The sequence below is a fragment of the Etheostoma cragini genome, chromosome 16 (assembly GCF_013103735.1).
Source record: "Etheostoma cragini isolate CJK2018 chromosome 16, CSU_Ecrag_1.0, whole genome shotgun sequence".
NCBI lineage: Eukaryota > Metazoa > Chordata > Actinopteri > Perciformes > Percidae > Etheostoma > Etheostoma cragini.
Genome location: NC_048422.1, coordinates 18,408,850 through 18,431,914, shown reverse-complemented (window position 1 = coordinate 18,431,914; position 23,065 = coordinate 18,408,850). Strand labels below are relative to the sequence as shown.

General features: G+C 41.2%; 1 protein-coding gene across 6 annotated transcripts; it reads right to left on the bottom strand.

The window, feature by feature from the left end:
- Nucleotides 1-421: 421 nt before the first annotated feature.
- LOC117959846 (calmodulin-regulated spectrin-associated protein 1-B-like) lies at nucleotides 422-22,856 on the bottom strand. 6 transcript variants are annotated; one of them, XM_034897204.1, is made up of 20 exons: nucleotides 22,487-22,856; nucleotides 21,725-21,915; nucleotides 14,916-15,178; nucleotides 14,256-14,417; nucleotides 14,095-14,175; nucleotides 12,940-12,972; nucleotides 11,525-11,666; nucleotides 9,193-9,332; nucleotides 9,014-9,110; nucleotides 8,757-8,883; nucleotides 8,312-8,397; nucleotides 7,961-8,036; nucleotides 5,423-7,820; nucleotides 5,021-5,157; nucleotides 4,709-4,917; nucleotides 4,453-4,515; nucleotides 4,022-4,109; nucleotides 3,798-3,919; nucleotides 2,181-2,299; nucleotides 422-2,029 (listed from the first exon to the last, which is right to left on the bottom strand). In XM_034897204.1, exons 2-20 carry the CDS (start codon nucleotides 21,912-21,914, stop codon nucleotides 1,739-1,741), a joined length of 4,824 nt encoding a protein of 1,607 aa, XP_034753095.1. In that variant the 5' UTR covers nucleotide 21,915; nucleotides 22,487-22,856; the 3' UTR covers nucleotides 422-1,738. The 6 variants fall into 6 exon arrangements, with proteins under 6 accessions (XP_034753095.1, XP_034753094.1, XP_034753099.1 ...); XM_034897203.1 differs by lacking the exon at nucleotides 12,940-12,972 and adding an exon at nucleotides 12,013-12,072; XM_034897208.1 differs by lacking the exon at nucleotides 4,453-4,515.
- Nucleotides 22,857-23,065: the final 209 nt, after the last annotated feature.

The window sequence follows — 23,065 nt, the reverse complement described above, 5'->3', positions numbered from 1 at the left end:
CTATACAGATAAAACTAAAATGTAACATGTAAATTATTGAGCTTTAGAGATGATTGCGTTTTTCCTGAGAAACAAAAAGGCCTTTATTGGAAGAAAGGAGTTGTTTTGCCCTAACTGCGTAGTAGAAATCAATAATGATCCAAAGAGACGTGTGAGGGAGGGTATTATTGTGTAAAACAGTGTATAGAAATGTATGTGAGAGTAAGTATGACCGACAGCCGTACAAGACCTCTCTTAAATACTCTTATCCTCATTCATAAGAGACAAAGAAAGGGGGGAATAAAGCAGTAGGGTATGGCATAAAGAAAACAAGAGTGAAACAGGGAGACAAATGGTCAAAGAAAGAAAAGGGGAGCAGTAAGAAACAGATACCGTATACACACACAAATGCAAACAAAACTTAAGCAAGCACACACACTTCATCAGAAAACATACCTAGTTGCATTTTATTATCTCTTTAAAATAAATAAACAAAATATAACACAATGAAATAAGACTCATAACATCTCTGAAAGCCTGTAACAGAATAAACCTTAAAATAGTGCCTGCTTTTTTTAGTAAACATAACTTGTACGTAATGTACAAAAAATACTACTCAAAAATGTACAAAATGTAGCAAACAAATATCAAGTATTGTGCAGTTACACACACACACACACACACACACACTAACACACACACGTACACCCCCCCCCCACACACACAGACACACTTACACCAGCTGCTGACAGTCAATCAATACAGGAAAATTACTAGTATTGAGTGCCAGAAGCTACATTGAAACTGAATGTCTCACCAGAATACAGTGAGCAGTTAATGACCAGAAAACAGCTCTGTGGCATAGCTTCGTTCATTTTGGTTCAGCAATATGAGCCGGTCAGGGATCTCAGGTGAAGTTAATACCATATAATGCACTACTGAAAAGGTATAATGCAGTGAGTCTGTAGTAGTCTGTACTAGTACAATTTTCCCTTCTGTAAAAATTGCACAAAGCAGCACACAGCTCCTAAACTAAAAAACAAACAAAAACGTTTTGTTGCTTTTCTCCATAGTCCTGTTGCAGTTTTAAAGCATAATTGAGAGTGAGAAAACACATTCAGAGCAAGATACACAAGCGGTGCATTCAGCTCTCCCCTCCCCTAACACAAAGACTCATACACTTTCCCAAACACACTAAATCGAAAACAAGACTGGACATTACCCCTCACTAACATCCATTCCATACTTACAATAAAAATGTTAGTTCCTTCTTCATAAAAGCACTAACCAGTAGAAGTTACTGGTAAATAATAGGGGCTCTGTGGTCCCTGGATTAATCACAGCAGTTGGGTATTTTTTTTGCCAAGCTGAAATAGCATTATCAAGTGAATGTCCACCACTGCATGTCTGTAGTTGCACTTGGTATCAGTAGTATGCTTGTTATCATAAGTAGGTCACGTGCTATTCGACTTGAGGCTCCATCCTTCACTGCTACATAAGAATCAGTTTGTCATCAATAGTGCGTGATTAGTGTCAGACAACACACAAAGTAGAAGTGTGACATGCAGAATGAAAAGCTAACGAGACAAAAAGAAAAAACATTCAGTTGGCAGGTGTTTCATGTTCTCGCACTGCCACAGACTGACATCTCCATTTATGATAACATCTAACCCCCTCTGTCAAAACCCATGTCAGTTCTAAGATGATTGGGTCCTGCCCAACAGTCTTACAACAGAAACTATAACAAGTGTCATTTTTCTCACTTCCTCCGTGCACTCCCTGGTCTCTTGACCTGCCAGAGTTGATTGTGGATGGTCAGGGCGTCCACACTGACAGACACTGACTTGGCAGGGATGACGTTGAACTGCTTGCGGTCCGAGCTGTATTTGTAGAGCTTGTCGATCATCTTCCGACCAATAGAGCGCGGCCCTGTGCCTGTGAACTTGATGATCTCCTCTGTGTCTGGTGAGTACGAGTAAATGGCGCGGAACTGGCACCCACTGTCGCGGAAGAGGATGATCAGGTGATTGGACTCGCACTTTTCCAGCTCCTGTGATCAGTGAAACAGACACAAAACATAGTTAGGGCAAAACATGAAAGAAAAAATTAACTGTGGGAGTAAGAGATAAACATAAACCTACATTACATGTTCCCGTTAAATAATCGCCATCGATTAAATCTCTACATGGGATCACACTAACCTCAAGAATAACATTCTTCTGGGTCTCATTAACCTTTCCAGCCAGACAGCAGTGAGCGATTGCATTGATGATGATTGGCTTGTTGGACTTGGAGCTCGGCTCTTTGAAGAGTTTAGGACCTTTTAACAAACAAAACATAATAAAAGGATTATTAAGATAAATGCATCATATCTGGGAGTGCTCTCAAGTTAGCCAGGTCTGGAACAGTACTGCATCCAAAATTTCCGCCTTGTTTAATGTTACTGTGCCTGTTCCTGTCAATGTTTTGATTTTGAATGATCTGTCAGCCTTTCAACTCTCTGGAACTCAGCAGCGTGCTGTCTTTGCTGGACTTATAAAGAAAATGATTGCAACCCGTTGGAAACCACATCCCGACCTGTTTATCCACACATGAACCATTTCCTACTTGGATGTGGTGTATATGGAGCTTTCGAAAGAGTGCATCAATGGAGTGCCAGGAAGAACTCTGGACACTTGGGTGAACATTGCTGAGGCTGTGAAGTCCAGGTTGTAATAGTAGTGTTTTGTTCCTTGTCTTGTGTCTGTCTGTGTATGTATGTTTGTGTATGTGTTTAGGTGTGTCTGTTTCTGCTTGCGTTGTTTTGCGTTGTGTAAAACTACAACACTACACCTGATCTAGCTAGACCCGAAACTAAACAACAGGCATGCTGCACACGCTTGTTTGGGCTTGCGAGACGGCCAAAGAGTAGTAACGTTACGTTTTGAGTGGATGACGAGCACGAGACGCCAATAAGAGTCTGAATGGAAAGTTTACTAATTAAAAGTTGCCAAATGGTTCCACTGACAAGACCAAAGTGATCTGTGTTTTGTCGTTGTGAACTGAGCTATCATTGCAGCACGTCCAGTCTGAAATACCACTTGATGGTCAAGCACGCAGTTGAACTCCCCCCCCCCCTCCCCCCCCCCCAAAGTAATTTTTCACCCTTTTATTGATGGACAGTGTTACATTGTGTGAGAAATTATTTACTCCAAGTGAGAATGTTACGTGTGAAATTAAACACTACAGTAGGCTATATGCCAATGTTGTTTTCAATTAAAAAAAAAACATTTGCACGAAGCAACCCAATCCACTTTTCCATGTTAATAAGAGCATTAAAATGAGAAAAAATAATGGGACAAAAAAAAATCAAGGGACATTTCGAATAGATAAAAATGTGTGATTAATTGCAAGTTAACTATAATATTAACGCAATTAATTGCGAATGTTTGTAATTAATGTTTGTAACTGTTTCTTGCTGTTTACTTTTCTAAAAATAAATAAAAAAATTGGATCACAAAAAAAGATAAATGCATTAAAGTCTGTAAATGTTTAAAGGATAGTTTTGGGAATGTAGCCATATGCTATGCTTTCTTGCCAAATGAGATGAGAAGATTGATACACTCTCATTTCCAGAGAGTTGTGTCAATTTGAACGCTCGGCAAGAAAGCGAACGACCGCGTTTCACAAAACTATTTATTTCAAGCAAGTGACAACATTTTCAATTTTATCTCGGCTTGAAAATTGTCTGCACACATGATCATTATTTGATGGTGAAAATAAATTGAAAACCAGTTTGTTAAATAAATATGTAGACTTGTTCTGCATTTTCTGCTCACCATTGTACTCGGTTGAAGTGATGGAAGAGGCTATAGAGCCATTCTCCCAGTCCCTCTCCATGTTCCTGCTAGACGCCCTGCTCAGAATAGGGAACGTCTCCATAGAGCACACAGATCCAGCCCTGGAAGACACAATTATCGGTCAATCAAATGACTACATGGGTACACAGAATGGGAAGAGATTGTGTTCTCTTCTTTTTTACACACAACACAGGAAGTCTCACCTGTATGACTCCGCCCCTGCAGAGATAACGCTATCTGCCACTGTCACTAAAGAGAGTGTCGATCCACGATGACTGCAGCTCAGATCAGCTGAAAATGAAAGAAAGGAGGATTTGGTGCTAGTTACTTTACCTAACCAAATAACACAACAAAGCATTGTTGTTTGTCCGTTCCACATTCTACTGTTTATATTTTAATAGTTTACAACTCTGTGACTCAAACAAGAAACAAAAGTTGCATAATAGGCAAGCCAACATATCGATAAAATGGATCATAAATAGTGAGAATCAGCTGCTCTAAAACTACTGATAGATGAGTGTGAGTAGTATCAAATTCACAGCTGAATCCTCTGGGCTTTGTCACATAAACAATTTGTATGGACTGTGTTATGTATATTGATATCACATCATGCAGAGCAGGTTAGAAGGTTCACCTCCCCCGCAGCCTGCTGCTGAGCCCTGGGCTTTGATCAACATGGATGGCGTTAAAGAATTACCTGCATAAAACACATGTACACACTAAGAGGATGACAAGAAATGTGAACTAAACAGAAAATACATGTCCACACGCAGCCTGTCAGCAAGTAGACAAAGGCACCGCTTTAAGCTGACAAACAACAAAAAGACAACATGTAGCACTGAAATAGACAAACATCTACGCTGCTTAAGTACAGTAAAAAGTATTCTTACGTGTGGTGGATGCTTTGGAGAGGCTGTTGGAGTCTTCACGGTGCAGTGATTTAGGCCTGCTCCTGCGGGATTTAGTTCGTGGGCGAGGCTTGACTAGACCTTGCTCTTCCATCAACGCTTCCTGCTTCCTCTGCAAGTATTCCTGCTTAATTATCTCTCGTCGTGCCTTCTCTTCCTCCTTACGAACACGGTCCTCTTCTGCCTTGCGCCTTAAAGTTAAGACAGACAGAATTTAACTGCACCCCTGCACATGTACCTGCAGACAATTCCTTATCCTTAGAATTGATGTAAGTGTGTGACACAAGAACGTACCTGGCCTCATCACGTTTGACCTCAATCTCGACTTCTTGCTGCTGTTTGCGTAGTCTAGCCTCTTCAGCTTTGCGTTGCTGTTTGAGGAGGAAGGCGGCACGACGTTTCGCCATTTCATCCTCTGCTTTCTCTTCATCCTGGAAGACAAGATTTATTGTATTTTATTTAGTCTGTTTTTTGACCAAAAACTTGGGGAGACCCTTTAGTCTTTTAGGCTTTTGGCCTCCCTTGCATCTTTTGTTTTTATATTGTTCTGTTAATGTTCTTTTTATGTGCTAACTAAAGAGAAAGAAAGAAAAAAATAAGAAAGGGTGATTACCATTGAATTCCTAATTATGCTTCTCAGAAGATACTCTTATTATTCCAATCATCATCATCAAGTTAGACACCCAAGAATTTTACCTTAAAGAAGAAACCTAGCGCATTCTTCGGCTCGCCATCTGCCATGCAGTCTGTAACGTCTGCACTTTCATTCTCCAGTGGATCCTTAAGCTCTGATAGGTCCACCTTGATCAGTTGACCCTTGACCCTGGCATTCTCATCTCCACTCACAGCGTCTAACTCTAAGTTGGTAACGTTGTTCTCCTCTTGTTCTGCAGCCTGTGAGGGAGACATCAATGTATTGTCCAGGAAGCACCCAGATCCCTCACCACTGCTTTTTCGGTCAAGGTCATTGGGGACTCTGAAGGTGGTATTTCTCTGAATGCTTCTCTCTAGCCTGGAGCTTTCAGCAATACCTCTGTCCTGGAATCTACTAGAATTGTCGCTGCACTCCAGGGACTGAGTATTAGACTTGACAGAAGTCATCTTGCTGTTCTCTTTACTTATTTTTTGCTCCGAGGCTTTGCTGCGTTGGCTGGAGCTAAGCTTGGGAGGACGGCGAGCAGGGGCATTGTTGCTGCCACTGATGTCTACAAAGTGAACTTCAAAAGATCTGGAGTCTGAGGTAGAGGGTGTTGATTGTGTTGTGTCAGGGGTTATGCCAGGGCTGGATTCTACACGTTCTGGAGGTGATGCCACACGACACATCGCTAGTTCTGGAGGTGACCCCACACGTTTCATTAGCGGCTCTGGGGGTGAGACAACACACTTCATCAGCCGGTCTTGTTGTAAAGACAGCTGCATCATCTGCTGCTGAATGGAGCTAATAGCGTCATTGAGAAGGTCTATGGAGTGGGAGCACTCATTTAAGTCTGGTTCCGCCCCATTATCCTGGGACAGAGTGTTTAACCTGTTGTTTCTGTTCATCTGTGCTCCTTCTGTTTTACCTGTCTTTACCTGCACCTTCAGGGCATCAAGACAGGAGTCATCCTTGCATGACTGGGTCTTCACCTTACTCCTGTCAGCTAGTTCTGATGATTCCTGGTAGTGTTTTATCGGCAGGGGAAGTGTGTCACTCTTCCCTCCGCCCTTCTTAACAATGTTCAAAAACGCAGCTTTCCCTAGCTTTAGTCGCTGTCGTGCTGATAGCGTCTCCATCTTCTTCTTCTGATGCTCAATAGCACGTCTTTGCTCTTCTAGCTGCATGTGAAGTTGCAGCAGCTCTGAAGGCACTACTGGGGGACTCACCACCAAATTCCTCCCCAACACAGAACTAGGCTCCTTACCGAGCCAGCCGGAGGTGCAGTCACTCCTCAGTTGCCAAGGGGGACAGGGGGCAATCTCAGAACCATCTGGTGTGGTCTTCTGAGAGCTGCTGGTACTTGAGAATCCATCACGGAGGCCAAGTTTAAGGAGCTTTCTCTCTGCAAAGCTGGTCATCTTGACACTGGTGCTGCCTGAAGCGCTGCAGCTGCTCGCCCACGATATGGTGCTGAGGCAAGGGCTAGAGCGTCCACTGCCGCCTTCCTTATCATCCCGTTCACTAACCTTCGAGTCTTCTCTAAGTTTAGCTGACTCACCTTCTGCCCATCCACATTCACACACCTCCCCCTCCTCTAAGTATTTTCTATTTCCTGTCTTCACAACCTCTTTAGGCAGCTCCATATTATCTTCCTCATCATCTTCCTCAAGGTCTGCAATGTCAGAGTCTGAATCATACCCTACCTCCAGCGCAGTAGAGTTAGGACTATAGTAGTCTGGCTCTCCTGACGAATGAAGGAAAAAGCCAGGGGACTGTCTCTTTTCAGACTGAGAGATGTCTGCCGAGCCCTCTGTGGGTGGCCTGAGAGAGCTAGGGAGTGATTCTGCCACAGGTATGGGTGTAAAGGTACATCTGTTTGACTCAGCCGCTGGGGCTTTTCGCTGTGAAGTGCTTGGGACATTTGTGGCTGCTTTCCCAGCACCTCCTGCCGCTCTACAGCGACTCTCGCCGCTCTCCTCTTCCTTGTTCAGGCTGATGCTCTTCTCTTTGGCTGGCTTAATGATCGCGGGCATCAAAGGCTCCAAATAGTAACTGTCTGCTGAATGGCCGGGAGTAAACAGACCTGTTTCAAGGCGCGGTGAGCAACGAGTATTAGAAACCCTTGAGGTGGAGGCTGCACTCTGGATTTCCAGCTCATCCTGCTCCATGTCACTCCCAAGTCGACGCCGAGAAAATGCAGAAGGGTGAATTACAGCAACAAGTTCCTCCTCTTCTATTTCCTCCTCCTCATCCTCTATGCGCATGTGACTAAGCAGGCTTTGACCACTGAGTCTGTGTGTTGGCAGTTGAGGACCTGACCCCAGGATGTGTTTCGGGGTTATACTCAATATATTGGAGGCCAGGCTGTCTTTGCTGATGGAGCGGGCAAGGCTGATACTGTCTGCATCTACCTCCAGAGGATAATGCAGGGCGTAGGGCACTGGCTGGGATAAAGGCCTGGACAGGCAGACAGAAAGAAATATGATTCATGTAAGCTGTATGTATTGTCATGGAACAACAATTATCTGTTTATCTGTACATGCTGATACATTAACTGTCAGTACAGTAATTGTGAATGTTGTAATCACGCTGCTCACCTCGGCCTCCTCTCTGGCCAGGCCAGTATTGAGCCCTGATGCTCCCGTGTCAGAGTGTTTGACGTTTTTCCCAGCTCTGTACAAAGAAAATATGATCTGTATTACAAAAAGGACTGTGGGCAAAATTAATTTTTTTATTTAATTTTAATAATCTCTACTTGGGAAATGATTTCTTTAGATAAAATATGAAACGGTCTTCAAAAATTCCACTAAAACGCTTTAATTAATCAGTAGCTTTTTAGTTTTGTTGGAATTAAATATTCAAACAAGAAAATATCACAAATTAGGTGCATTTCACCATCAAAGAACAATCTGCTGCAAGGAGCCTGAGTAAATATTTTTTTATATTACCTGAAGTGCTCTCTTCAGCCACTTTCTGTTGTCTCTGTCTCAGGGGCAGTAAAGACTGAGGTGGGCTTATGGAGCTCGGTTTAGTGCTGTAAGGTAAAGACAGAAAGGATTGCGTTTTAATGTCAAATCTGGTTTGATTTTAGCTTCTGAAATGTTGCTTTCCTAAAGCTCATCATTGCTATGATATCTCTGATGGTAAAATGACCAAAACTACACTAATGTTCATGTAATAATTAAAATATTTGGGGAGATGCTACCATAAGTTATATATGGAGGCATTTATAATATTGCGGTTAAAGTGCTTTGGTGTGTGTTCTACTTATTTAAATGTGCAATACAGTCCCAGTACATGAATTAGTAAACCTGTGACCTGAAATTAAAACTATTTGTGTGTGATGTTACTAAAAAACAGTACTTAGTTACTTACTTAGCTACTGGATATTACCTGAGGTCAGGACTCTGGGATGTGGTCAACATGTCAGCAGAGTTTGATGATGTCAGGAAACTACGTTTGGTGATGTTGGAGATGGGAATATGGGATCGTGAACTCTTGGGCTGCAGAAGCAATCTCACTAGAAAAATTGATTGATGTAGATATTAACCATAAGAAGATATCCTAACATCGTATGCCATTGTTTATATCAGCTACTAGCAGTTTGATAAATAACAAACTAACATATCAAAGTAGAGAGTGTGTTATACCATCTCGGATTTCATGAAGGTCCCTTGGCTGGACAAACTCTGGCTTCACATTCTCAAACCACCAGAAGAGCTCAGCAATGAAGACCATCACATTATTCTGCAAGACACAATGATCACATTCAACGTCAATCGGAAGACATTACAATATTTTTCTGGTTGTAAACTGTTTTGGGGCTCACCTTTAATACTGGTGGAGAATACAATATATCCTCAGGCTTCAGATAGAAGCATTTTTCCAGGTATTCATTACAAAACTCCTGTAGTAGCTGGATGTTGTACACACAGTCTGCTATGGAGGGAACCTCTTTCAGACAGATATCTGCACAGAACAATCAAGAAGTCAATACTCTAAGTGTAAAACTATATACTGTAACCCCTACTTTCCACCGGGTGCGTCTGCACTGCATTCCAGAGGCGCTGTGACCCTTGCAAGCAATTAGTGTCAATGCTTGATATTCCAACAGCTGCACCACGGCATATCCCAGAAGAGTGCGTGAAGCGACTCTGGGCTCTGCTAAATATATAGTGAGGGGAAAAAGTTTTTGATGCCCTGCTGATTTTGTACATTTGCCCACTGACAAAGAAATGATCAATCTATAATTTTAATGGGAGATTTATTTGAACAGTAAGAGACAGAATATCAACAACAAAAATCCAGAAAAACGCATGTCAGAAATGTTATAAATTGATTTGCATTTTAATGAGGGAAATATGTATTTCACCCCTCTGCAAAACATGACTTAGTCCTTGGTGGCAAAACCCTTGTTGGCAACTACAGAGGTCAGACATTTCTTGTAGTTGGCCATCAGGTTTGCACACTTCTCAGGAAGGATTTTGTCCCACTCCTCTTTGCAGATCTTCTCCAAGCTTCATTTTGGTCTCATCTGACCACAACACTTTCACCCAGCTGTCCTCTGAATCATTCAGATGTTCATTGGCAAACTTCAGACGGGCATGTATATGTGCTTTCTTGAGCATTGGGACCTTGCAGGCACTGCAGGATTTCAGTCCTTTACGGCGTAGTGTGTTACCATTGTTTTCTTGGTGACTATGGTCCCAGCTGCCTTGAGATGATTGGCAAGATCTTCCTGTGTAGTTCTGGGCTGATTCCTCACTGTTCTCAGGATCAGTGCAACTCCCCGAGGTGAGCTCTTGCATGGAGCCCCAGGTCGAGGGAGATTGACAGTTCTTTTGTGTTTCTTCCATTTGCCACAAATCTCACCAACTGTTGTCACCTTCTCAACAAGCTGCTTGGGAATGGTCTTGTAGCCTATTCCAGACTTGTGTAGGTCAACAATTTTGTCCCTTGTCTTATCTTATTATCTTATCTTATCCTTGGAGAGCTCTGTGGTCTTGGCCATGTTGGAGAGTTTGGAATATGATTGATTGATTGCTTCTGTGGACAGGTGTCTTTTATACAGGTAACAAACTGAGATTAGGAGCACTCTCTTTAAGAGTTTGTCCTAATCTCAGCTCGTTACTTGTATAAAAGACACCTGGGAGCCAGAAATCTTTCTGATTGAGAGGGGGTCAAATACTTATTTCCCTCATTGAAATGCAAATCAATTTATAACATTTTTGACATGAATGTTTTTGGATTGTCTTGTTGTTCTCCTATCTCTCACTGTTCAAATATATCTACCATTAAAATAACAGACTGATCATTTCTTTGTCAGTGGGCAAACGTACAAAATCAGCAGGGGATCAAATACCTTTTTCCCTCACTGTATGCGGCAGGTCTAGACATCAAGGCGCTCCACTTCTGAAACGCTTCCGGTGTGGTATTGCGTGTGCAGAGGACAGAACAAAACCATGGCGCAGCCTGAACAAAACTCAGACGCACCCGGTGGAGAATCACAGATATAGTTGTAGTAGTAGGTGGTAGATAGAATTTTTTTTTAAATGTATTTCTTTTGAGAGACCTTCAAGAAAATGTATGGCATTTTGAGAGATACACAACATGAGATTGTTATTGATCTACTCATATAACCCTCTGCAAGAAAAAGTATGAGTAATTGTCAAAACTATTCTTTTAAAGCATCATATAACCTTGGGCAACAGAGTGGTAGATTGTGGCTCCAGGGAGTGAACACGAATAACTACAGTCTCTTGTTTACCTTGCACAGCAGTTAAATTCTCTCAATATCTCAAAATCACGTGAGAATAGCCAGATCACACATCACACAAAAATCCATCGTGTCAAGCTTCAAGTAATGCATTTGTGTCCAAAAAGCAGCGGAACGAACCAATCAGCATTCAGTGAGGAGCTACGGGCGTAGGTGTGTGTGTGTGTGCATGTGTGTGACGGCTGTTTAACAATGGCGGACGCGATGGACAAATGGTTCATCCAATGACCTGCCAAGTATCTTTTGAAAGTGCTTGCCCTTTTCCAAACAGTTTCCAATGACGGCTTTTGAGTTGGTTCTGTGTGACAAACCTTCTGGCACGTTAGGTAAGTGTCTAAATATTCTACCTTTCTTCAGCGGATCTAGCAGTCCAGTGTTCCCATACCTTCCAGTCTAATAAGTTCTGGGCAATAGAAGTGGATCAGAGCTAGCAGAGCCATGCCGTCACACACATCCTTCAACAGGTCGTCCACCAGAGGGAAGTGCTGAAGTGTCCGACCTGACAGGTGATCTCTCCGATAACGCACCTACACACGAAGAGAGGGTACAAGTTTAAACAAAATACACCAATTTATCTAATTAGAACACTTAGTCACATGCTCACACACAAAAACAACATTTCTCACTTTGCAAATTATTCTCTGGCTCTTTTTAACACACGTACTGTAGAGTATGTATCTTTAACTAGCATTCAGTGCTTGAGTTTGGCTAAATATTTTTTTTTTGAGAAGCACCTTGTGCATCTGAAATGTCATGTTGTACAATAATGTGTGCCTTCACTCAGGATGGCAAACACTTCAAGTAAAACTGGGTTTAGTAGTTGGTGGGAGTTCAGGGTGAAATAAAGAAAAGGGTCAATGGTGAGTATATTACCAAGCGGGAGAACTCCACAGGGTCCAATAAACAGTTGGCCAGAGCATGCACTATATCAGGCTGGTGAGGAAAAAAATGAAAATGATTGGGAGGAAGTTAAACAGTGTATACTGTTTTTTTTTCTCAACCTGGGCCCTATCTCAGGTTTCACTCTCCACACCATTTCCTTTGGACAAAAAGTCACGTCCTGAGATCGATAATGTTGTCAGACACTTTCAACAGTCTGAGCCTGTCAGGAGCAAAAAAGATCACTTTTCTTGGACAAAAAGCAATATCCTACAATTGCCCCATTAGGTTACATTGTAGCTCAGTTTGCGCCGGCCCTTCATTGGGATCTCGCTCAGTTTTGGACCAGATTCAAAGATTTTTGGTCACATCACTCTATCAGACACAAATGCATGGGGAAATAGGGTCCAGGTTGAAAAAAGCCATGACTGGATAAGTGGACACTGGACAGGTTGCTTTATGGGAACAGTGAGCTACTGCCTGGTAGTTCACTCATCTTTGTTGAATAAAAAGAAACTAAAATTAAAAATAAAATAAATAAATAAAAAGAAAGTGAAGAAAGGTAAAGTGATGTGTGGATGTTTTGATGGAGGGAAGGTGATGAATTTGAACGCTCAGCTGACCATTGAAGGAATTTCAAAAGGGTTTCATGCAAAATAAAAAATCTTATGATGTTATGAAAATAGAATTTTATGAGCTTTCTGTTTCTGCCTTTTCCACCTAGGGGCACTGTGGCATATTCATTGTACACAACACTATTTACACACCACTGCGTTGGCTCCTTTTTGTGCTGTCTGATCTTACACTGAAACACACACACACACACACACACACACACACACACACGCACACGCACACGCACACACGCTTACCTCAGACAGACACACATTTGCACAGAAGATTGCTAGCGGTAACACTTACAGGTACAAGCTTCCAGTACCATTTGGAGGGAGACTAGTATCCAAGAGGCAGGGAGAGGAAAGGAAAGTTTGGGGAGACACAAACAGGAAGAGCAGCAGACAGGTCAAGGGTCATATACAGTGACAAGGAATCAGATTATCTCCTGTTTCCATGAAGACAGATCTGATCTTAAAGAAAACTGGAAAGGGTAAGGCAGAAAAGAGGAATACAACCAGAGCTGTTTACATTGTAATTTAAAGTTCCATGAGTCCTATTACGCTTTGTGTGGCCAATTATTTCAAACTAATGCAAACATTTTACAGAAGCAGCCCAACAAAACCCTGGGTTTACACTACCAATGTGCCTTTTCTGACTGATTGATAGGAACCAAAGCAAAGTGCAGAGGTTTTCAAACTGTGAGGCACATCTCCCCAGAGGGGCGTGGTAGAGTTAAAGGGCGTGCAGAGTCCTAACTCAGTCAAATATGAACACCAATTCCAATTCCCAAGAAAATCATTAACTTGCCGGAGAATCTTGTTTTTGAGTTTTCTACAGTATCAAAGTAATCCAGTAATAGCTATCTGTCCATCCATGGGTACATTGCAAACAGGAACTCCTTATAGCTCATTTAGCAAAGCTAACTAGCTGATTCCATGGCAATATTTGACATTCCTGTTTACATCAGCCGAAGCCCCCAAATTATGGGAACTGTAGTTCCAAAACAACAGCTCAGTAACTACATTAATGTTAACTTTTTGTATGTTATACTATCAATATTTTGACACTCTCCTCCGTCCAGTAACATACTTGCCCTGTAAGAAAAACCTGTGGAAATAAACAGTCAACAAATTAAAATTGCACCCGGGGTGTTGTTGTTGGAGGGGTGTCTCAAATTTTGGAAGGTGTTCTGTTTTAATCTGTCATAAGAAGGTGATGTGAGGTAGTCATCAGATCACAATGCAAGCACGATCCAATGACTAAACCTCCACGCCCGACAGTTAATGCATCCAGTGAGGAAAGGGTGCATGCATGTAAAATCTCTGCCAGACAGACAATAAACAAAGGTAACTAAATCAAGAAAAACACTATACAACGAAGAGGAAGCTTTTTTTCAGAGGCAGTAAAGGAAGTGAGAAAGTGACAGACAAAGAGAGTGTGAGACACACAAGCTGTTACCTTCTGGTGGCTGGGTGACTCCATCAAATGCTGCTTCATTTTCAGCTCTTTCTCCATGATCTCCCTCATCTTTATGTTCACCTGTAGCGACACATATACTGTAGGTCAACACAGTTAGAAGACACACATTTCAAACATTATCATCCATGTATGGTTCTTACTTTGTTGATCCAGAAGACCATTGCGTCTTCCAGATCAAAAGGCAGCTCCTTGGAGGCACTGAAGTTCGAGAAACGCTTGACACTGGACACCACCTTCTCTATGCTGATCATCTCCACTATATAGGCCATCATCAGGGCATCAATAAGGTGGATGTGGGAGCTCTGGAAGTATACAGATTTTGCTGATTGGATTGCATACCAGTATATAATTCATTGTTAATAGTAGATACAATACATATGTGTGCTTTTCTATTAAAGATAAAGCTGATTTTGCAATCACAAGAGGTAAGAGTTGCTCCATCACTGAGTTGGCATGGAAACAGGGCGGAACTTTCTAACTGAAACATTCAGAGTTCTAAAAGCCAAATCCCAACAGCCTACACATGAAATGACCACTACTGGATGCCATTTTGTTATGACTCACACACTGTTTTCTATTGGTAGAAAAAGCTAGAGCTAAGGGTAAGCTAAAGCTGTACAAAATCATTCAACATTCAATGTTTCAACTCATTCCCAAACAAAGAATCTTGAGTAACATTTTCACAGCAGGACTTTTACTTAATATTTTTACAGTGTGGTAATAGTACTCTTATATAAGTAAAGGATCGAAATACTCCTTCCAACTCTGTCCATAACCAGGCTTAAAGTTAAGGAACCCACCATCTTGATGGGAGTTGCACTGAGATCCAGATCAGAGACAGGTGTGTTGTCTATTTTCAGGACAAAGGTGCCTTTCCTGGACAGGGCCTGGATGACACACTGGTGACTTTGGAGTGAGGTAGCCTGCTCAGCGTGCAGGATGAGCCCACACACACGGCAGTAGAGCTCTCCAGACAGCATTAGGCAAATGACAAGGGGCTTGATGTGTTCTTGGTCATACTGGTCGGTATAAAAGGGGTCCCGCAGGTCTGCAGGGATGTGATCTAGAAAGGATGACAAGCATACATGTATTATCAAATTAATGTCTACTAGATCTGACATTCAGGGTTAGCCAATGTGCTATTTACCTCTTAAAGTTGTATAAAGTCACAAATCACAGCATACATGCACATTCAAACTATTTCTGTAAGCACACATGTCCAAATCCTCGCCATGTTACGATGTTGAGAGCCTACCAGGACACATTCAAGGTATTAGATCAGTGCATGAGGAAAGCATTGAGACAAAGTCAGTGGTTATACAGCATGCCAAGCTGGCAACACTGAAGGCCCATAGGTGGGCTGGAGGCTTTAAGCCAATGAGCTAACAGGACTTAGTGGCGATACTTAAGCTGATGGTGTTGTCCCAGCCTGCAGGGTGTTTTGCTGCTCATGGTCACAGACGTGGGACAGCTATTTTTATATGCCTTGGGCATGTTAATCCAGAGTTAAGGCCCGGAGCGTTCAAGAAATTTAGCTTCCAGCACTTTCTGAGTAGATTTAGGGATGTATAAAGAGTAAGAGTTAGCAACTGGTGTTCTAATGCATATGATGAGGACAAAAGAAAAAAGAGGTGAGAAATTGGAATTAAATTGACATTAAGAAAGATTTCCAAAATTAATAATTATATAATAATAATAATTGTACACAGTACTATAATATTACTGATTTATCTGAATTAAAATACCCCCTTTAAATTGAGATTTTTTGGTTTGTTTTACAAAATGGGTCTTATTTTAATTGTTTTGTCCATCACAGTATTGATAACATTTTATCATCCAGGTAAATCGTAGAGATTTAGAGGCATGCCCATTTCAATTAACAAATCTTTAAGGAATACTTCAACATTGTGAAAAATGCGCTTATTCCCTTTATGAAAAAAATAAAAGATCAATGCTACTCTCATGTCTTTACACTAAGTATGAAGCTACAGCCAGCAGCTGATTAGCATAACACAAATGGTCACAACTTGTTATTTCATCACAGAGTAAAAAAACAAGTAAACATGTTAAATAGTGAACTTTGAGGTGCTAATAGGTGGATTCTTTCAACCTTTGGTGAGAGCCAGGTTAACTCTACCCCCCTGCTTCCAGTCGTAATCATAGACAGTATAATAAATAGACACAGCGACGTCATAGACTTCAACAGACACCAGCGGAAGTAAATTAGAAACACTTCTCTGGGGATGGCTGAGCGTACTGCACAGCCTCAAACTGAGCTTGACGACGTAGATTTGACGTGAGCAACCTGTCTAAAAGTTGTAACTCTTCTGGTAGCTGTGCCAAAAGAAATCTCTCTGTGGATAAATGTTACTTCATATGAATTCACTTGCCACATACCGAAGTATTTCCAGTCTATCAAAATGTTGCTGAAATATTTGGTTCCAAAGCTTTCATGGACTCTCTATGGGCTTCTCCCTGCCTCCATGTCCCCCCCCCCCCCGGATTGCCTGCAAGCTTCTTCTGTCTATACGGAAATGTTTCTACTGTGCGACAGAAAGTCCTGTGGTTAAGACACAATCGTTAGGTTATTTTTACAAAAACAGCTGCTGCGGGGCCATAACATGAGATACAAGGTGATGGTCTTTAAACGCTTTGGATGTAAAGTCATTCACTGTCAAAGTGACGCCAAAATGAATGGCTGCCAATGGAATTCTAACAGAAGGTGATGGCTTGTTAGCCTTAGAATTTTCCCATAGGAGGTATGCTTTCCGGATGCTCACTTACTCCCTTGGTCTTTATGCTAAGCTAGGCTAACCACTTGGTCTAGCTTCTTAGTGAATGGATCAAGCGTCAAAGTAAATGCACAGACATAAAAAAAGTGGTATCATTCTTCTAAACTCTTTGCAAGCTACATAGGCAACCAGCCAACATATATGCAACAACCATTAGATAGTGCTGAGTTACTTCAATTTTGCAAAACACACCATTTTATAATGCATAATGGTCACTTTGTATACATTCACTATTGGTTTCACTATGAAAATTAAGGGCTCATTGGTAACATGTTTACTCCTTTTCTGATTGTCTTTTTGCTTGTGTTGCTGTTGTCATGCTGTGTCTGTCACAAGTCTCAAGATCTTAGCAATGACACTCATGAATGAAATTGTATCTTAAATGATGCAAATCAATTCCAAAACCAAAAAATAAGAGGTTGGCTATAAAATACACACATTTAAAAAGAGTAAAAACGATACTTGGATCCACATTTAACAACATAACAACAATCTTTTCTCATTTAGCTTTCCATTAGAACCCAGCTGACTGGAATGAACAGACAAAATTTAAAAATAAAAAATCTGAGTAAAACACACAGACACACACAGACACACACACACACGGCTCAGATCAGTGATGCAGCCCACTTTGAATACTTTAGCTTTCTCTTTCACAACAGACTGCTTGCTTGGCACAGTCTACCTTCAGTATGTTTCTCACTCTGTGCTGCCATATGGGCATGATAATCCAAGATCATGTCAGAAAATGCTCATTATACATCCCTCCAGGTCTGTCTTGACAACACAACAATAGCACAACAACAGCACATCTTGTATGTCTCTACTTCCGGGAGATTTTCAAACAAATCTCTCTTCACCCTGCCACTTCCTCAGCCTCAGCTGGCCCAGAATTACCCCTAATCATTCATGGTTGCTGTGGAGATGGTGATGGGGAATGCCAACATGGCTGAAGATGGGGGCTGGGTTGCTGTTCCATCCCCTCGCCAAGGCCTGCTCATTGAATCGTTTTATGGTCCCTGACATCAGAAGGTCTGTGAGTGGCTTGGGGATTTGGAGGGGGAGGAAGGAGCTCCTCTTCTAATCCTAGATGCTAATACTTTTTACATATTTATCATCCACCTGATCCAACTGTTAAAGCCCACCCGGGTGTGCATGTGTGTGTGGCGGTTGGGTGGTGGAGGGGGTGGGGTGGGGTCAAGAGGAAGGAGTGCAGGGAAAGCCTTTGTTCCTATTCTTTCAGCCACAAGGTCAGATTGATCAGCAGCGATCTTGCTGACAGTCAGGGCAGGGCTGTCAGACTCTGGGCTCTGCAGGGGAAAACTATTCTCTCCAATATGAACGCTTAATGGAGAATCCAGTAAATCTGTCTAGTCACATTCATTAAATGTATTGTTAGCAAACAGAAAATATGTTTGAATTTCATCAAAATGAAAACAGAATATTTATCCTCTAGATATATAATGTATAATATTCTCTAGAATATGTATTTCAGTATTGTATTTTAAATGATTGTACCTTATATGTTGGCTAATGATGTTGTTACCATTTTAACATCCAACAATAATTCTAAGAACCTTATTTTTGATAATAAACCAAAAGAACGAGGGTCTCTTATCAGAAATAAAGTAAAGAAAAAACAACAGCCAACAAATAGACAGTGTTGGACAAAGACACAAGCCTTCAGGTCCAAATCCCGTTAAACACTTAAACATGTGACTGGATGTTTGGACTGTCACACCACCAGCACACACACACACACGCAGACAACACAGTCCTCCCAGCACTGCTATGTTGGTTGTTTTGCCTTCTAATCTAATAAGACTGTTTTGGTTGTTTTGACCACCACACTGACTATCAATGACCAGGGATTGTATCACAGTAAACAAAGATAAAATGGACACACCGTACATAAACTCGAAATGTTGTTACTGAAACGTTTTGGGCTGTTTATTATGGATATTATAGGATTAATGAGAATATAGCATTTTTCGGCTTTTTAAGTAGTTATACACATTTTGATGTAGTAAGAATAGGTGTCATTGGGCATTTTGCCCAAATGCTGCTATAATTCACCACTATGTAGCAAAGAACAGATTACCTATAATATATTCATAATCTCTAGTTAGTTCGCTTTCTCACAGTATCATAGCCTGTTAACCAACATTTTTAATTCCTCCCTAAACCTAAATCCCATATCAGCTTTGGCACTGCATCATTGTGATGGTAACGCGGAATAAGCCAGCATTAGTCAGTAAGACGTAAAACATCAAACCTCTCAATGGTACCAGACCTGACTAAAATGCACCAACCCATATTATGTAACGGGTATCTGCAATGACGTTACTTTGTTACTATCATTATCAAATTCAGTGTTTCTGTTATATTCATTCAATCATCAATTGGCAAGACTACATGTACTGCTCCGTAACAAACTGTATTAACCTGTAAAAGTTATGATAACTGGCAATGCTTACACGGTCCAGGTAGGGTAGTTAGTGCAAGATCTCAGTCTCTTGCTGAAAAGGGTTCCTAAGTGCCCCTGGCACACTGTGGCATCAGCAGGAGCCGATCAGATTAAGGGAAGCAGAGAGCTTGATGTGGGAATAGCTTGTAGTTGGGGTTTATTATGGGCATCTGTTCTCTTTCTTGCTGAGAGGTAAAGCTTTAACCAGCAAGACAAAGCTCACGATATTTCCAACATTGGCACAATGCATATAGAGTACATTCTACATTCATTGGGAGATTGATGTGATACCAATCATAATAATATGGTGCAATGCAATTTAAATTTTGACCCTTTATTTTCAAGTACCCCAATCAGTCCTATTTACCTCACCATGCATTACAAGTTTAGAATTTTGGGCTTATCTTCCCCTCTCATAGTCAATGTACCGAGTCATCCACTGCAAAACAGGAGTCAGCACTGCAACACTTAAACTACAGTATGTCTCGCTCATAAAATGGATATGAGGACAAAGAGTTTTCCTTTACTGAATGATGTCTGTGTCTCCTTCCAAATGCCTCATTGTTGTACTGACAATACAATCACAGACACTAGTAAGCTCGTAGGAACAGTAGTTGAACTCCTGCTCACACTCCCCAGAGAGCAATCAGTGAGTGACACAAAAACCTACATTCAAGAAGTCCTTTCTAGACATTTACTTACAGCCCGGCCATGTAGCGCACTCATTTTTAATGTTTTAGTAGACGTCATCGTCAGAGATGGCGAGGCTAGTGACCCGTGGGTAAAAGACTCAATAACAGGATGATAGTGAGATGTCGGCCTTAGTCTTCACTCACTAACATAAAGCTCTGGACTGTTGCTATGCTGCTGTCTTTTCCTCAAGAAATCTGTTTACATTTTTTACAGTGAAAAGAACCAGAAAAAAAATCAAATCTGAATGATACTCAATAACTTTGTGACTATATTTATAGATTATAAATCTATCAGTGTAAATAGGAAGGTTGTCAATACATTAATATATTATTTATGGAGTAGGAGCTAAAGATGTTGATAAAATGTGTTCATATTGTCTTGGACTGAATACTGATATAAACCATATAATAACCACGCTATTTCTAAATCCCTTTATGCATTTGACTGCATTATCTGCTGTGATTAATTAAATTGATTCCTGCAGTGTTATATTGCAGAGGGGGGCCACCATTAAAACAAAGAGCACAGACTTTTCACAAAGCACCTGGCAGACATTTAATAAGTGTGACTATTGTGAGGGAAGACATCATCTACTAACTAAATTAATCTTAAGAAAAGACGCATTAAGTTATGGGCGGCTTCCTGCCTCTGCTAAACAATTTCCTAGTTAGGATAGGCCTTTAGTACTGTTATTCAGCTAGTATAACCTGTACTTTGCTACAAGGTTGCTATAATGATAGAATTAATAGAATTATTTTCATATCATATTTCAAATATAATGTTGACATCATTTAGGTCCATAAAATGCCAGAGAAAAAAGCCAATCAGGATGTGATAAAACCAAACGTAACTTCTTCATATGTCTTGTTTAATCCAACTAGTCGGAAACCTGAATACATTCAGTTTACTATCACATAAGACAATGAAAAGCAGGAAATCCCCACATTTGAGAAACTTGTATGAGGTCATTTATGGTTAAAAAGTGACTTAAACAATACATTGCGTATTAAAATGACTGTTTATTTTCTGTCAATCGACTAATCATTATTTGACTAATCTTTTCAGCTCTAATTATAACCACAACGACCCTATTGATTCTGGCCAGGAACCTTTGTTGGGTTTCATACCCGTGTCTCTCTCCGCATGCATCTACACATAATCTCTCTGATAAAAGCAAAATACAAAATAAACATTGTAATTATAACACTATTTCTAAATTCTCTTGCCCACAGTTGTAGTCAATGCATGGCTGCATGATGTACTGTGTTTTAAAATGTTTTATACCAGGCCTATAGTATATCAACTAATAATACAAGCATGCCAATGTGTTAGAAAGGCTCTTTGACAAATATATAGATATGCCAGAAAAGGAACTGATACAATTGTTCGGGCTCAATTAATAACAGGATTTTCATCCAGAAAAATGTTCATGCAGCTACAGTACAGATTCTTTATAGCACAAATACTATAGGATATGACATATGCATTTGCTGAGATATACATAAGTGAAACACTGGGCTACTAGACTGAGTATTTGCCTCAGTTCAGTTCGTGCACAGTAGCTGTTTGTTCCAATAAATAAACAAAAGAAAAGCATAATGTGACTACCATGATTCAAAAGCTCAATAGTGCGAGGAAAACACAGTGGAAGCCTTACCTATACCATAAGCTTTGGCAAACAACCAGCGGAGATTCGCGTCTATTTTAGCTCTTGCAGAGTCGTAGAGCTCGAGCGGTACGACCTGAGCCTCCATGCCTCCTCCACCGACATCATCTGCTGCTGTTGCTGCGGCTGCTGCTGCTCTCCTCCAGGTGCTGTCCCTGCCAGCAGTCACCTCCTCATCCATCCTGCAAGGAGAAACACAGAAGCATTATTGCCAGGCATAGCCGATTGCATTACACCATCGATATAAAGAACAACAACCAGGGCCTGGTCTCACTGATAGCACCTGCTCTGATGATGATGATGATGATGATGATGATGATGATGATGATGATAAATACTAAACAAAGATAGACTTACCTTGTTTACCCTGCTGATACCGTACGTGTCTCTCCTGTCAATCACCATGATTTGTATCCAATGATCATGTGTTTAAATCCCACACAAAACACCATATATATGCACAATGTTTCAGCTGATGGTAATAATGTGTTAGGTTGGAAAGAAAGAAAAACACCACCTTCGGACACAAATGAGAGCTGCTCTAGCATAATTAGCTACCAATAAGAAAATACAATATTAGCATTTTTGACAGCCGTTGTATTTTCTAGCTAGGTCCACTCGAGGTTGGATTAGGGTGACCAATGAATGACCTATGCACTATTAAGTTCATAGTATTAACGTTAGCTAGGTTAGCTAGCTGAACTGCGCGCGCACACCCACAGAATTGTGTCTGACAAACATAATACGACTCACCTCTAAGAGTGCATTAGGTGCTTTTAACAGCTCTGTGTTTGAGATGAGTTGTTAAAACGCCGACATGCTGGCCTGGTTTCAGCTAGCGCTGAAATAACAGAGGACTCCTCCCCGCCCAGAGACACAAATCTCCGGCCTCTCAGGATAAAGCTGTGGCTGGCGGCTGATGGTCCTTAATCCAATAATTAAAAAAAATCTGATTGGCAACCATCCGAAAGTCTGTTTTCGAGGAAATAATTAATGTTTAAAAGCCGGCTGGTTCATATTGAAGATGTCATCGCCTATGAGAGGACCAGCCGGTCCGGTGTCCGCAGCCCTGTTGTAGGAGCCTGTCTCTATGGGTACGACTGATATTCTGTCAGCTCGGCTGCAACATACCTGTTCACCTGCTGAGGGCGCTGTAGGTATGTGCAGCGACAGAGAGGGCTACTAACTGTGTGTGATACTGCAATACTGGCTATAAGGGCTAGAAATAGCCTACTCTGAGTATTGTACGTCCATAAAGTTGAGGGATATGGCGCTCCAAAAGGCTTTAATATCAAATTGATAAAGAAGGAAGTATGAAATAAATATGATAGA